Source organism: Nestor notabilis, unplaced genomic scaffold (genome assembly GCF_000696875.1).
Source record: "Nestor notabilis isolate BGI_N333 unplaced genomic scaffold, ASM69687v1 scaffold1248, whole genome shotgun sequence".
NCBI lineage: Eukaryota > Metazoa > Chordata > Aves > Psittaciformes > Psittacidae > Nestor > Nestor notabilis.
In genome coordinates this window covers 40,505-53,158 of record NW_009938537.1, presented here as the reverse complement: position 1 = coordinate 53,158, position 12,654 = coordinate 40,505, and the positions used below count along the sequence as shown (strand labels likewise).

At 37.9% G+C, this 12,654-nt stretch overlaps 1 protein-coding gene across 1 annotated transcript in view; it reads right to left on the bottom strand.

Moving 5' to 3' along the window:
* Nucleotides 1-12,654, bottom strand: part of CORIN (corin, serine peptidase) — a gene marked incomplete at its 5' end in the record, with an annotated part of 109,747 nt that overhangs the window by 68,466 nt on the left and 28,627 nt on the right. The window contains one exon of the mRNA XM_010019355.1: nt 2,088-2,269. Within this exon, the coding sequence (XP_010017657.1) occupies nt 2,088-2,269 (182 nt within the window). The remainder of the gene's footprint in view (nt 1-2,087; nt 2,270-12,654) is intronic.

The following is a 12,654-nucleotide window of genomic DNA, read 5'->3' as shown; positions in this document are numbered from 1 at the left end:
GAGCGGTTTGGGCTGAGCACTAGGTAAAAAGGGATTGGAACAGTGAACCGACCCCTGCTGTTTTGGTTCTACTGTGTTCAGAGAAGTAATTTTTTTCAAATATACAAGCTGCAGAAAAATATTCAACTATAGCATAATTTATTTTCTGTAAGAGAAACAGCCTTGTGAACCTGGACTCACATTTGTCAGTCATAAAGGAATCATTCTTTTAAACAAAAAAAGTAGAAATATTATCTACAGCTTATGATTCTACATAAAAACTATTTATATACAAGCATCATGCACAATAATTCAACGAAAAAATGAATTTAAAATGCCTTCTGTTTTATACAACAGGATGTCAAAACTGTCAATGAACAGTCTGGGTCTCCACAGTCTGCCAAGTAGGAGCAGTGAATGTCACAACTGGCTCTGTATTATTTTCCCCTAGTGAGAAATAGCAAGCTTCCACTGTGTACTTCTCTGTAATTTATGCAGTTCACTACCAGAGAGAAACAAATACTGCCACATGGATTATGGAAGAATAATCAACCAAGCACTAATCTAACAAACTTCTTCTCTAGGAGTTATTAAATATATGATTTTAGCTAGAAGATATTCTGAAACTTGAAAGTTTCGGAAGTCAGCAGTATCTTCTAGCTTGATCTATGAGCTCAGCTCTCTAGATCTGGTGGGGCTTTTGAACACTTTGGCCAGCTATAATCTGTCAGGATTTAACAGCCACATTTATATCATACCTCGCATTCAGTTGGTGTACCACACATCAACAAAACTCAGGTTTCTAATATCCTGTTGCTTTTTCAGAATTATCCTGTGCCCAGTATCAGCATACTCAATTAACAATATGCTAGTCACTCACTGCTCACTGCTAGTCACTCTCATCGTTCAATGCACAACCCCGTACCATACTTGTGTATTTATGCTACAGCCTCTTTGTCATTTGAACCTGTCATGAAGACAAAATTATTGTACTCCTAATTCCTATAATGTTCATACTGTGCCCAAGCAGCCAAGAAGGCAAACAGCATCCTGGCTGTATCAGCAATATTGTGGCTGGCAGGGCCAGGGCAGTGATCATCCCCTGTACTTGGCACTGGTGAGGCCGCAGCTCAAGTACTGTGTTCAGTTCTGAGCCCCTCACTGAAAGAGACATTGAGGTGCTGAACTGTATCCAGAGAAGGACAATGAAGCTGGTGAAGGGTCTGCAGCACAAGTCCTATGAGGAACAGCTGAGGGTACTGGGGTTGTGTAGCCTGGAGAAAAGGAGGCTTAGGGGAGACCTCCCTGCTCTCTACAATTACCTGAAAGGAGGTTGTAGTGAGGTGAGGGTCTGTCTTTTCTCCCAAGTAACAAGCAATAGGACAATAGGAAACGGCCTCAAGCTGCACCAGGGGAGGTTTAGGTTGGATATTAGGAAAAATTTCTTCACTGATAAAAGGGTTGTCAAGAATTGAACAGGCTGCCCAGGGACATGGTTGAGTCACCATCTCTGGAGGTATTTAAGAGATGTAGATATGCTTAGGGACATGGTTTAATGGCGGACTTGGCAGTGCTGGGTTAAAAGCTGGACTAGATCTTACGGGTCTTTTCCAACCTAAGTGATTCTGTGAGTGGATGTATATAAACCACAGTTTTTGAAAAGTTTACCTCTCAAACAGCTATTGGCTCACTTTTATAGCAAGGAAAAAGTAATACACTTGAAATTTGGCCTGTGTTTAAAGTTCCTGATCCAAATAAAAATCCTGTATTTACTAGACCTTAGCAAAGATAAAGTCAGCAGAACATTTTTAAAGGGCATATTACTTTTCTCCTACCTTTTTTCCTTGAAACAGCTCAGAATTTTTGATGCAAACCAAAAAAGCCTCAAATCCAATACAAGTCTGAAAAAAACAACCCAAGCCTAAAAAAATTAAAGCACAGCAAAACTATAACCAGCTGACAACCAGACATTATCACAGTAATGTGAAGGAGCACAGTAACAGAACTAGAAATAATAATTTCATCCCAGAGCATTTCCTACACAATAAAAATACATTATTAAATAGAAACTCATGAACATGGCATAATCATTATGAATGGAAACATACACTGCTTTCCTTTTTCTTGGAGTGGTGAGAAGCATACCCTTGTAGTCGTGTCATTTTCAGTTTTGTGTTGGAATTGCGAGCACTTCAGGAACTCTGGCCAAGAAGCATTTACCATACCAAGGACTGGTTCACAGCCTTCTTTTGCTTCCTCACAAAACGTCCTACAGGGCAAGAGACCTTGACTGGAGAAAAGAGGCAGAGAACAAAAATATAAAGATTATTACTCTTGTAGATCATGAAACTTTTTTAGAAAAGTAAAAAGTAATAATAAACACTTCTGAATAATTTTATGTTCTACAAAGTTACATGAAAATGGTACCAAGTCTTCATTATTCATTGAAAGTGAGGTCAGCTCTGGCTTTCAGGTTAAACTAAAGCCCAAATCAAGCTCAGAACAGTTTCCGAGTTCAACTGCATGCAAGCTGAAGACAAGATTTCATCAACAATTAAACATATATAATGATGTCGTGACACCACACAGGAGAAAGCTTGCTTCTTCATCCTCTCCTTCTTCCCCACCATTGTGCAGACCTACTCTCTCTGACTTTGGCAAACACTTTCATGAGCTTATTAAAAAATCATTAACTTGGAAATAAACTTTTTGTGGTTTTGCCTGGGTAAGCCTTCTGACCTGGAGCACGTTTGTTGGCAGGACTTGTGACCCTGCAGGAGGACCCATGTTGGAGCAGCTTGTGAAGAACTGCAGCTGTGGTAAGGACTCACATTAGAGAAGTTCACGGAGAACTGTCTCCCATGGGAGGGACCCCACACTGAAGCAGGGGAAGAGTGTGAGGAGTCCTCCCCCTGAGGAAGACAGAGCAGCAGAACTGACCACAACCCCATTCCCCATCACCCTGCGATGCTCACAGGATAGGAGGTAGTAAAAACTGGGAGTAAAGCTCAGCCTTGGAAGAAGGGAGGGTGGGGAAGGTGTTTTAAGATTTGGGTTTTATTTTCTCATTATCCTGTTTTAAGATTTCATTAGCAAGAAATTAATTCTCCCCAAGCCAAGTTCGTTTTGTCCATGATGGTAGTTGGTGTGCGATCTCTCCCTGCCCTTATCTCAACTTCCAAGCTTCTTGTTATATTTTCTGTCCCCTATCCATCCGAGGAGGGGAGCAATAGAGCAGCTTTGGTGGGCACCTGGCCTCCAGCCAGTCAACCCACCACACATATATACACAGAACAGGAGTAATTTAGAAATTACTAGACTTGTAAAAAGCAACTGCATAGTGATTAAATAAGCCAAGCAAACCTTGCAGTCTCTAAAGAAGCTCTGTCAAACCAGCAAACATAGGATTATCTAGCAATTACTACAATATTCGGTCATGTGTGACTTTCAATATTCGGTCATGTGTGCTCCATAAATTTTCTCTGGATAATGATCAAGTTTAGCATGGACATATTGCTTAATCTACTGAAGGATGAAAGATGATTAAAAATCTCCATCTTGATTAGTCTTATTTACAGCTACTTAGAGACCAACCATTTCAAAAATAAACTGGGAGATCCATGGAAACTTTACCATAATTTATTTGGCACCTGTGGCAGGCACAGAAGCAGGTTATTACATACTAGGGTGCGATTCTGTTCTTCAGGATATGGAGTTTGATGAAAGAACAGATATGTGACATATTTTTAACTCTGTGGTTGCTTTCCCACATTTAAAAGTTCATACTTCAGTTATTTCAGCTGGAGCATGGCTCTTGATAGCAGCAGCATATTCAGCTCTTGCTTCCAAATGTCTAGATCCGTTTCTGTGCTGCTCTCAGTTTTGCAATAGTTGTTAGTAGGCTGTACAGTAAGACAGGTCAAGTAGCCAATTCAGCTGAAAAGTAATGTGACCAAAAAAAAGTATTCTTTTTTCTCATCTGACAACTGGAGTGTTCCCTCCAAATGGATACAGGCGAAGGAGGAGCCAGATGTCAGGAGAGGGAAAGGTAGAAATCACTAAATCCGACAAAAGCATTAAATAATATATACAACTAACCATCCTGCAGACTCTCCATGCTGCCTATTCTACTCTGTAATTCTATGATATATCTAGTGCTCGTTATTTTCTGTGTCATTTCTTTGTGTCCTGACAGTAGCATTCTCCACTGGCAAAAGCACTGCCATAGCCATGTCCTATTGAGAAATTCATTACTGCAATTTTACAGATTAAAATGACAGAGTGTAAATGACTTGCAGAACATTATAAACAAAGTTGGTATGCCAGAGCTGAAAATACAGCATGAAGATCACTCTTAGAACACACAACTGTTGACTGCACTTGCTCTGGTTAAAGGTCACATTTGCAGTTCAGAAGACAACCTGACTGAAGGCAGACTGATGAACATTTTCAGCTACTGCTGGTCCTCATTACTGTTCTTTCTCCAGATCCACCCCTTCAGTTGTTCCAGGATAACTCTTTCTGTGGCCACACAGTAAGCTGTATTCAGGTATCAGCCAAGTTAACCCTAGGGTGTTTGGCTAGATTATTTCTTCAGCCAAATCTGTTTAAAGAAAAGTTTAAATGGGCATGGCTACAAGAGCAAATGCAAATCATACTACAGCCATGCTATAAAGCACTGTGGGGTAATTCACTTATTTATAGGCACACAGCCTAACAATGCTGATAGATCCAAGGTCTGAGGCAGAATAAAGGAACAGTAAAACAGTTGTGAGAGACTGCTGGGGAGGGGGGGAATGACAGAAAACAGGGGACAGAACACACATGACAAACTGAAAAACCCAGGAAACATGAAAAAATTATGGGAAGAAGAAAACTGATTTTAGCCTTTATGTTTCTACAGTCCTGAAATAAAACAAGTTGAAGTGACAAGGTGACACACCAACCAGTTAGTTCCAATTGTCATTAATATTTTTCAGGATTTTCTAATAATAAGGACTTCCACAGAATATAAATGTCACAGAAGTTTCTACAGTAGAGCAAATACCCACAGCCAAGATTACAGATTTTTAGAGTGATTGTTCTTGTGAAAAATTCCTCTGTATCCTAACACAGCATGCCAACATGCAGAGCAGTATATTCAGTCACTGAATAGAGCTGTATGAGGCAAGCTCATAAAAATCTCAATATTACTTTTTGATTCATGGATTTGTAAATAAATGGGCTGTTTAAGGTTTCAATTTCACATAATCAAGAAAATAATGTACTTCCATCTTCCATTGTTTAGTTTTCATCCTTGTCTGGCAAGTTATTTTGAAAGAATGCTTTTTTTTTTTTCTATTTTGTCTCCAGATACGGGTTTAAACCTGAAATTCACTGCTTTACATAGTAATAAAATCTGAAAACAAGATTATTTTAGATTTTTGTGGTTATTTCACTTGACAAAATTATATTGAATCCATATAGCAACATCTAAGGAAGGCGCCTCAACTCCATGCAATGGCTTTGTAGTAATGAGTGCACATATGTTTCTGACTTCCCACCTTGTTTTTAGCTCATATGCACGTACTGTTTTCCTGAAGGAGGTGCCTGCGTGTAAGTACAGAGATGCATAATTAACTTGTTAAAGTACAATACAGGACCCAAAGGCTGAGAAACATTTTACATCTTATAGGAGAAAAAAGGCCTCAGAGGTGATCCTGGCAAAAAGCAGCAGCAGCAGCTCATTTCCCCAGAGGTAAGGCCTACTATTAATTGGCTGAATCGCTGGGCACTTGCAAAAGTCTTAGAACAGGTCACTGATATCCAAGAGAACCATACTTCACAAAGAGCTCACACGGAACTCCAAAGGCTTTTCAGACAGAAGAAGGAAATATAAACTTCGGATTCCAGTGACTGGAACTGGGAACAAATCCAAAACATACTATTAGATTAAAAAGATTACTTTTATCCATCCCAAAATGAGTAAACGGTGCAGCAGCTGCTGTTGAATTTTACATCTTCTACGCCTGCTGCTGTTGAATTTAGCATCTTCTACATAAGCTGCTGTTGAATTTAACATCTCTCTCAGGTCTACCAGTGCTCTGGACTGTGGCTGAACTCAGCTGATACCTGCAAGGATGGACACATACAGTCTCTACAACGCAGGTTAGAATTTTTAATCAGTTTAATCAATTATTTTGTAGGCAAAAAAGTAGATAAATTATTTTAACCAAAATAAGGAGTCATTTCTATCTGTGATCAGCAACCACCAGAAGTTCAGAAATCCACTGATTCTGCAGTCACTTTCTACATATGACAGCCCCATAAGTCACAGCTGATTTTATAATACCATAACAATCAAAACTACCTAATGTATAGGTTATAATGTATAGCAGAAGCACTTTATCTGTTCCACCACACTTAGCAAAGTGCTACATAAATTTTGCCATATAGCACTGAAATTATTACCACAAAAAAAAAGCTAGCAAAATGATCTAATGTGCGTTGTATGACAGCCACAGTCAGCAGAGAGGATCTTCCAGAGTTCTCTTACTGATCCCACCACTTGATTCAAACATGCCAGTGAAAATGGGAGAGATGTAGTAAATTAATTCATTAGAGCTATAGTTCAGCCAGGAAACCATTTAAAAGGAATTTAAAATATTGCTACAATTATGAGCCATTTTTACAATCTTGTACCATCTGCCAAAACTTCTCCTAAATGAAGTTTCTGAAAATTCTCACCTGATATTCAACATGCAAATGCTGAAAACACTGTTGATTTAATTTACTTTATAAAAATATCTCTTGCAAAAAAGAAGTTCCTAATATGTCTGAGAATCCAGGTTACAAGGTCTTCACATGTTGGCAAACAAAATTTGCACTTGGCAAAGACAAGCTGTCACAGTGAAATGGAAATCCTCTGAATCGGACAAAGTTACTCCAACAGAATACTGCTACGGAAGTTCTGGAATAACAGGAGATCATACATAGCACATAACTATTTGCAGGATCAGCATAATAAAGGCACCCAAAACAACATTGTGCCTAAAGGACAGCCTCCCATTTCCACAGATCACTGTGATTGGTACCCTTAATTACAAGTAGCTTTCCAGAACTCGATGCTTCCCTGTGCACTTCAGAGCACCATTAAAAGGAAGGCCTCAAGAATCAGCCTAAGTTAAAACTTTCTGTGCCATATCTTGTCAAGAATCCTAAAGAATCAGACTCCTATAACTCATTTACGCTCTAGGGTCCTTCTTGTCAAGTGGAAATTCATTTCAATCCATTATCATGCTGCTTGCTCACAAAGTTATTTCAGAAATACTTCATACTGGCAGGAGCAGATGCCATCAAAAGAAAGAAGCTGTCCTACCCCTCCTCAGCCTGGCTTCCAAACCTCTTCCCACCCCAATTTGTGCCAGCAAGATGCTTCACACTGTTACACAATGAATCAGATCAGTCACTCCCAATTTATTTGATCAGGAAACTGATCTGAATTATGTCATGGAGCTGAACAAATACTCCTGCCAGGACATGGAAAGGGTACTGCTGAGCTGGGGAATAACAAGCAGGGAAATAGGAGAAGACTGATTCTTCCAGCAGCACTACCAAATTATACAAACTTATAATCTACCATGAAACAGTTATCAGGAACATGTTCTCCAGAGAGGCTGTGGAATCTCCACCCTTAGAGATACTTAAAATTCAACTGGAAACAGCTGTGAGCAATCTCATCCATCTTTAAAGCTGGCCCTGACCTGAGCAAGCGGATGGACTAGAAGAGCTCCAAAGATCCCTTCCCACCTGCGAGATCTGGTGATACCAACTTGCCTATCCCGCTCAGGATGGTGTTTACTGCTACAGTCTCCATTGGGACAATAGTAACTTCTCACTGGAGAAACAAACTTATAAAAGGTTAGTATGTCTCACTAACTGAACTGTGATTAGTTTTTAACTGCAGGTGGTTTAAAAGTTATTTTTTAATAAGCTGAGCATTAAAAGTGGCTAAAAAATGAGCTGAAAAGCATATGAATTAGTGGAGAATCCTTTAATAAAGTGGAGAATTACTGTTCGAAACCCATTTGTTTACTAAATTCTGCACAAGACAGCATACTCATATCTACTAGAGGAGTTTTGATGAAGTAAGATAAAATGTTCCCTCATCTACACATTTCTGGTTTTGAGTCCAAGTGCGCAAGTCTGATAGTTTTCTGTCAGTTAATGATCCTTGTTTGTGAAAATGCAAACTTTTACTGGCAGCTCCTGTCCTCTAATTATCACAATTTATTAAATTAAATAAATCCCATTTTGTAAAAGCAAAGTGTGTTTTTCTAGCAGATACATTAGATTTCCAAACATTGACAAAAAGCCATGTCTGTTTTACAATTTGTTGCAAAAAATTATTACTCAAATGATCAGTATTTGTTTATAAGTAGTAACATATTGCATGTATAGGAGGATGACCTGGGATCCCTAGGTAACATACCAATCTAGAAACCAGAAATCATAGCTTATAATAGATAACACACACAACAAACCATTACAACAACAGGGGTGGAGGTAATCAATCAGTAAAATACACATTCATAAAATAACCAGTCCTCCTGATTTTTTTATGCCTGCTTCCCTTAACTCCTCTGAGCAGCATTGTGAAATACGTTTTCAAAGAAACATTCCCATGCCCAGATCATTCTCAAACATGTTTCTCTGCTTTATAACCTTTTAGCTCCTGTCTATCCATAATTATTCCCAACATGCACACTTTGAAAGAAGAATCTTCTGTGATTTGGAAGTTTTTGTGGTTGATGCATTAGGTCAGTGGAAAGGGTGAAACAATGCATGCAAGTTTGATGTTTCCTGCTATGGTAAACAGTGGCTTCACACCCACTGGACCACAGACATCATTCTGGCCAATGTAGAATGCCATTGCCTGTGTCTCTATATCACTTTTCTAACTTTTTTTTTTTGTTTTTAATTCATTCCTTAAGCAATCCCTTCCTTCTGTACATTGACTTCTTTACAAATTACACATACCAGTAATTATAAATAGCCTCTATTTGTTGGTGGGGAAAGGACAGCTCTCTGATGGGGAAAACATATTCTGTCCAGCATCTAATCTCTTTGCCCTCCTTTCTCTGTATTTTATCCCTGGGCTGCCGTTCCCCTACACTGCATCTGCCATCTACTGGCATGTTACTGTAAAAGAGTTTGGCGTCAGACTCAATTTCAGGCCTTCGTATGTTAGGGCCTGTAGCTAGCTCCTGTGCCATCCCCAGCTGTTGAGAGAGTCTTTCTTGGGCCAACTCACACCAGCAGAGCCATAACATCGACAGAGAAGCTTTCACAGACCATGATTGCTCAGACACACGTAAGCCAAAATTTGGAGATTAATTTCTGTAGGTATACCCATGGGTAAATAAATTTTATAAACAGAAGTTCCCTTAACGTAAACATATTTTCTTGTCTACTTCACTTATCTTCATAGCTTCCAACAGCCATGATAAAGAGCTTACCACTTATTAGAGCAACCTCTCTGACAAATTTCAAGTACCATTGCTCAAATACTTGGGAGATATGAGGAACTACCGGTGATTACAGGAACACTTTTTTACAAGCAACCCATTTTTTTTCTTTCTGGTTTTGCCCAGACATAAAAAAATTTAAATTGTGCTTCCCCCCGGGGGAAAAAAAAAAATAAATTATAGATACCTGAAGAAAGGGTCCTATGTGAAAACACGTTAATCAACCTTAAATATAGGCATTTTGACCAATGCCACAACATTGCCTACACTTTCCCTAGCACTCCTTGGAAAAAACAAACTTTGTATTTGTCACCTTTATGCTGTCTCAGCTTGGGACCAAGTAGTAATGGCTCCTAAGGTGCTGACTGTGACATGCTGGCTTCAAGGTCTGAGTTCTGAGGGACAATGCAAAGCATAATCTTCTTATTAGAAACTTTTTTTCTGCCTTTTAAGTAATAGTTACACAACACTAATAACTCCTGAAGTATTAAATTATTCATGAGTAATACAGCCTGCACTGAGGGGAAAAAAAAAAAAAAAGAGAGATCTTCAGAAATGCTACTTCCTGAATGCTATTTCTTCAAGTTTCTTCCTTTGTTTCTTAGCAAGATGGTCAATGCCAATGTTTTGGAAATATGTGAGCATTCCTTTCTTTGAAGCCAGATGTAAACCAGCTGTTCTTAACATCTCACTTATATCTCATAAAGAACATGTTCTGGTCTTAGAACAGCAGAAATAAAGTTTTGTTTCTTGAACAATTATTTTTCCTCAGAGCCGGAGTTGGCATTTGAGGATTTGTTTTCCTCTAATTACTTTCTCCGTGAAAATATTCCATCACTTTCTGAATCTTCATATTGTAGATTTTCTTTGTTCATACGTATCTATTTGTTATTTATTCAGTTTTTCTGATTGAACTATCTCTGATTCGATTCCCTGTCCATTTCATTGGGAAATGAATTCAGGCATGTTCAGCACGTTCACTGAAATGTGGTTTCAATCACGACCTTCCTTATGGCACCTGTTGTTGAACATGAGTATTTCCAAAAGTACACGGGAACTTTTTAGTGCTATTTTACAGATACTGCAAGCTTAGAGGTACTTTTTGCTACTTTGAATCTCTACCCTGTGAATTACAACCATTTCACTTTCTCATTGTTGCAAATCAGTTCTATTTCACCTTAAATTAGTGCATTATCAATTTGAGGGTAGACTGGAGCTGAAAATTATCATTTATATTGTGCAGAAAACACTTTACTTAAATGTTTCTCATGGTATGTTGACTGACATTAGCAATTCTATACTCAATGTTTTATTGCTGAAAAAAATTAGACTATGCAACTACTATTATTACAACTAGTAGTGAAATTACAGGTATGGGAAGGCATATTGACTGTTACAAGGGGCACGATGACAGAAAAAACATTTGTTTGCTCTGCTGATCTGGGCTTTCTCCAGTTACACACACCCTGTGTGTTCCTCATTGATATAATTTTTATTGTTTAGCAGACAATTTCCTTTGCTGAATGCTTTAAGTCAACAACAAAAGACACAAAAATGAGGAACGGACAGAGAACACTATTTGTGTCAGCAAGCATTCACAACTTTATCACACTGCCTTCCTCTCAAACTTTTGTGTTCACTTTTGACAGCATTTGACTATAAATGCTTTTCATTAGCTGGATGTTTGATGTTGTGTGGTTCAAGTCACAATCATGCTCACATGAACCACAACTAGACTTAAAAGCTGAAGGCTGTATTATGACTCAACTACATATTCACAGATAGATTTTACAACAGTATATTTTCTGTACATAATCAGGGGATTCTAAATGTCCTTCCAGGAAGGTTTCTCAATACAGTCACTTCAAAAATTACTCTGAAACTGTAACTTTACACGTGTGTAAAATTTAAACATTTCTTAAAAGCTGCAGAATGGCAAAGTTCTCTGTGCAACTATATTAGACATTTCCACGCAGGTGCATTATAAAAGGATAGTGTAGCAGCCATATCACTGACTGTTCACCCAAAGTTCTTAGCAGCTGCTATTTTGTTCTGGCATATTTACCTGGTTTTGACACCAAAATTAGGTAGATTAAAACAAGATTAAAACATGCCATTGGAGGATTGCCTATCCAGACTCATACATATTCCTTCATCATTCACGCACAATTAAAGCCATTATGGAATTTGCATAATAGATAATGATTTAAATGTATGCTGACAGGTTCCTGTTCAGAATCTTAAAATAAAAATTCTCATTAGCTATGTAAAGACATCTATGTGACTCAAATCAACTTTTTCTCCTAAACATTTCAAACCCCTCAATTAACTCTAAAAAACAGTTTTTATATAACGTCTTATTGTTTTTAAAAAATGTAAATGTGCACTGTGGCAAAAGAAAAATAAATAAAAATTCATTTCTACTTCACTGTAAAAAACACTGTAAGCAGGAGAAATAAAGAACATGGATAAGCAAGCTTAGAGTGCAGGTCACAAAAGCAGGAAAAGGGAAATAGTCACATCACTGATCTCATTCATGGGTCATACAAAACATGACAAACAGATATCCTTTAGTCTATAAAGAGTGATTCTTTTCCATATTCTAAGAAGACTTGAAAGAAATTTTCTTCCCCTTCTTCCTTGCACCTCACCCCAAATTTGTTTTAAACTGTTGTCAGTTTACAATAAAAGATACATATGTATTTCTGGATTTGGTTTTGGACCTAATATTTCATTCTAATTTCTGTCTATAATGAAAATGAAATATTTTATTTTCTTCCTTTTTATAAAATTACAGAAAATAAATTAAGACAAAAGAAAAAAAAAACAAATTTGCCATTATGAGTCATAACAGAGCCACTTGAGTCATAATAAATATCAAAAGATATTCGACTGCATACAAAGTATTCACAGCTGCTTAGAACCTTTTTCCTATTAACCTAATTTCCAGTAGTTAATTCCCCCTAGCCCCAACATACCATGTAGCCCTAATTCTGACCTTTTTGGCTTTCTACAAGTCTTTACCTGGCTACTGGCATATGTGGCATAGGTATTACAAAACAACAAAAATATTTATTACCTATAGACATTAACATGACAAACTCCTTTGTAAAAAAGTGCCTGAAAATCAAAGAAAACATTTTCCCTCCATTATAATATTTTCTCCTTT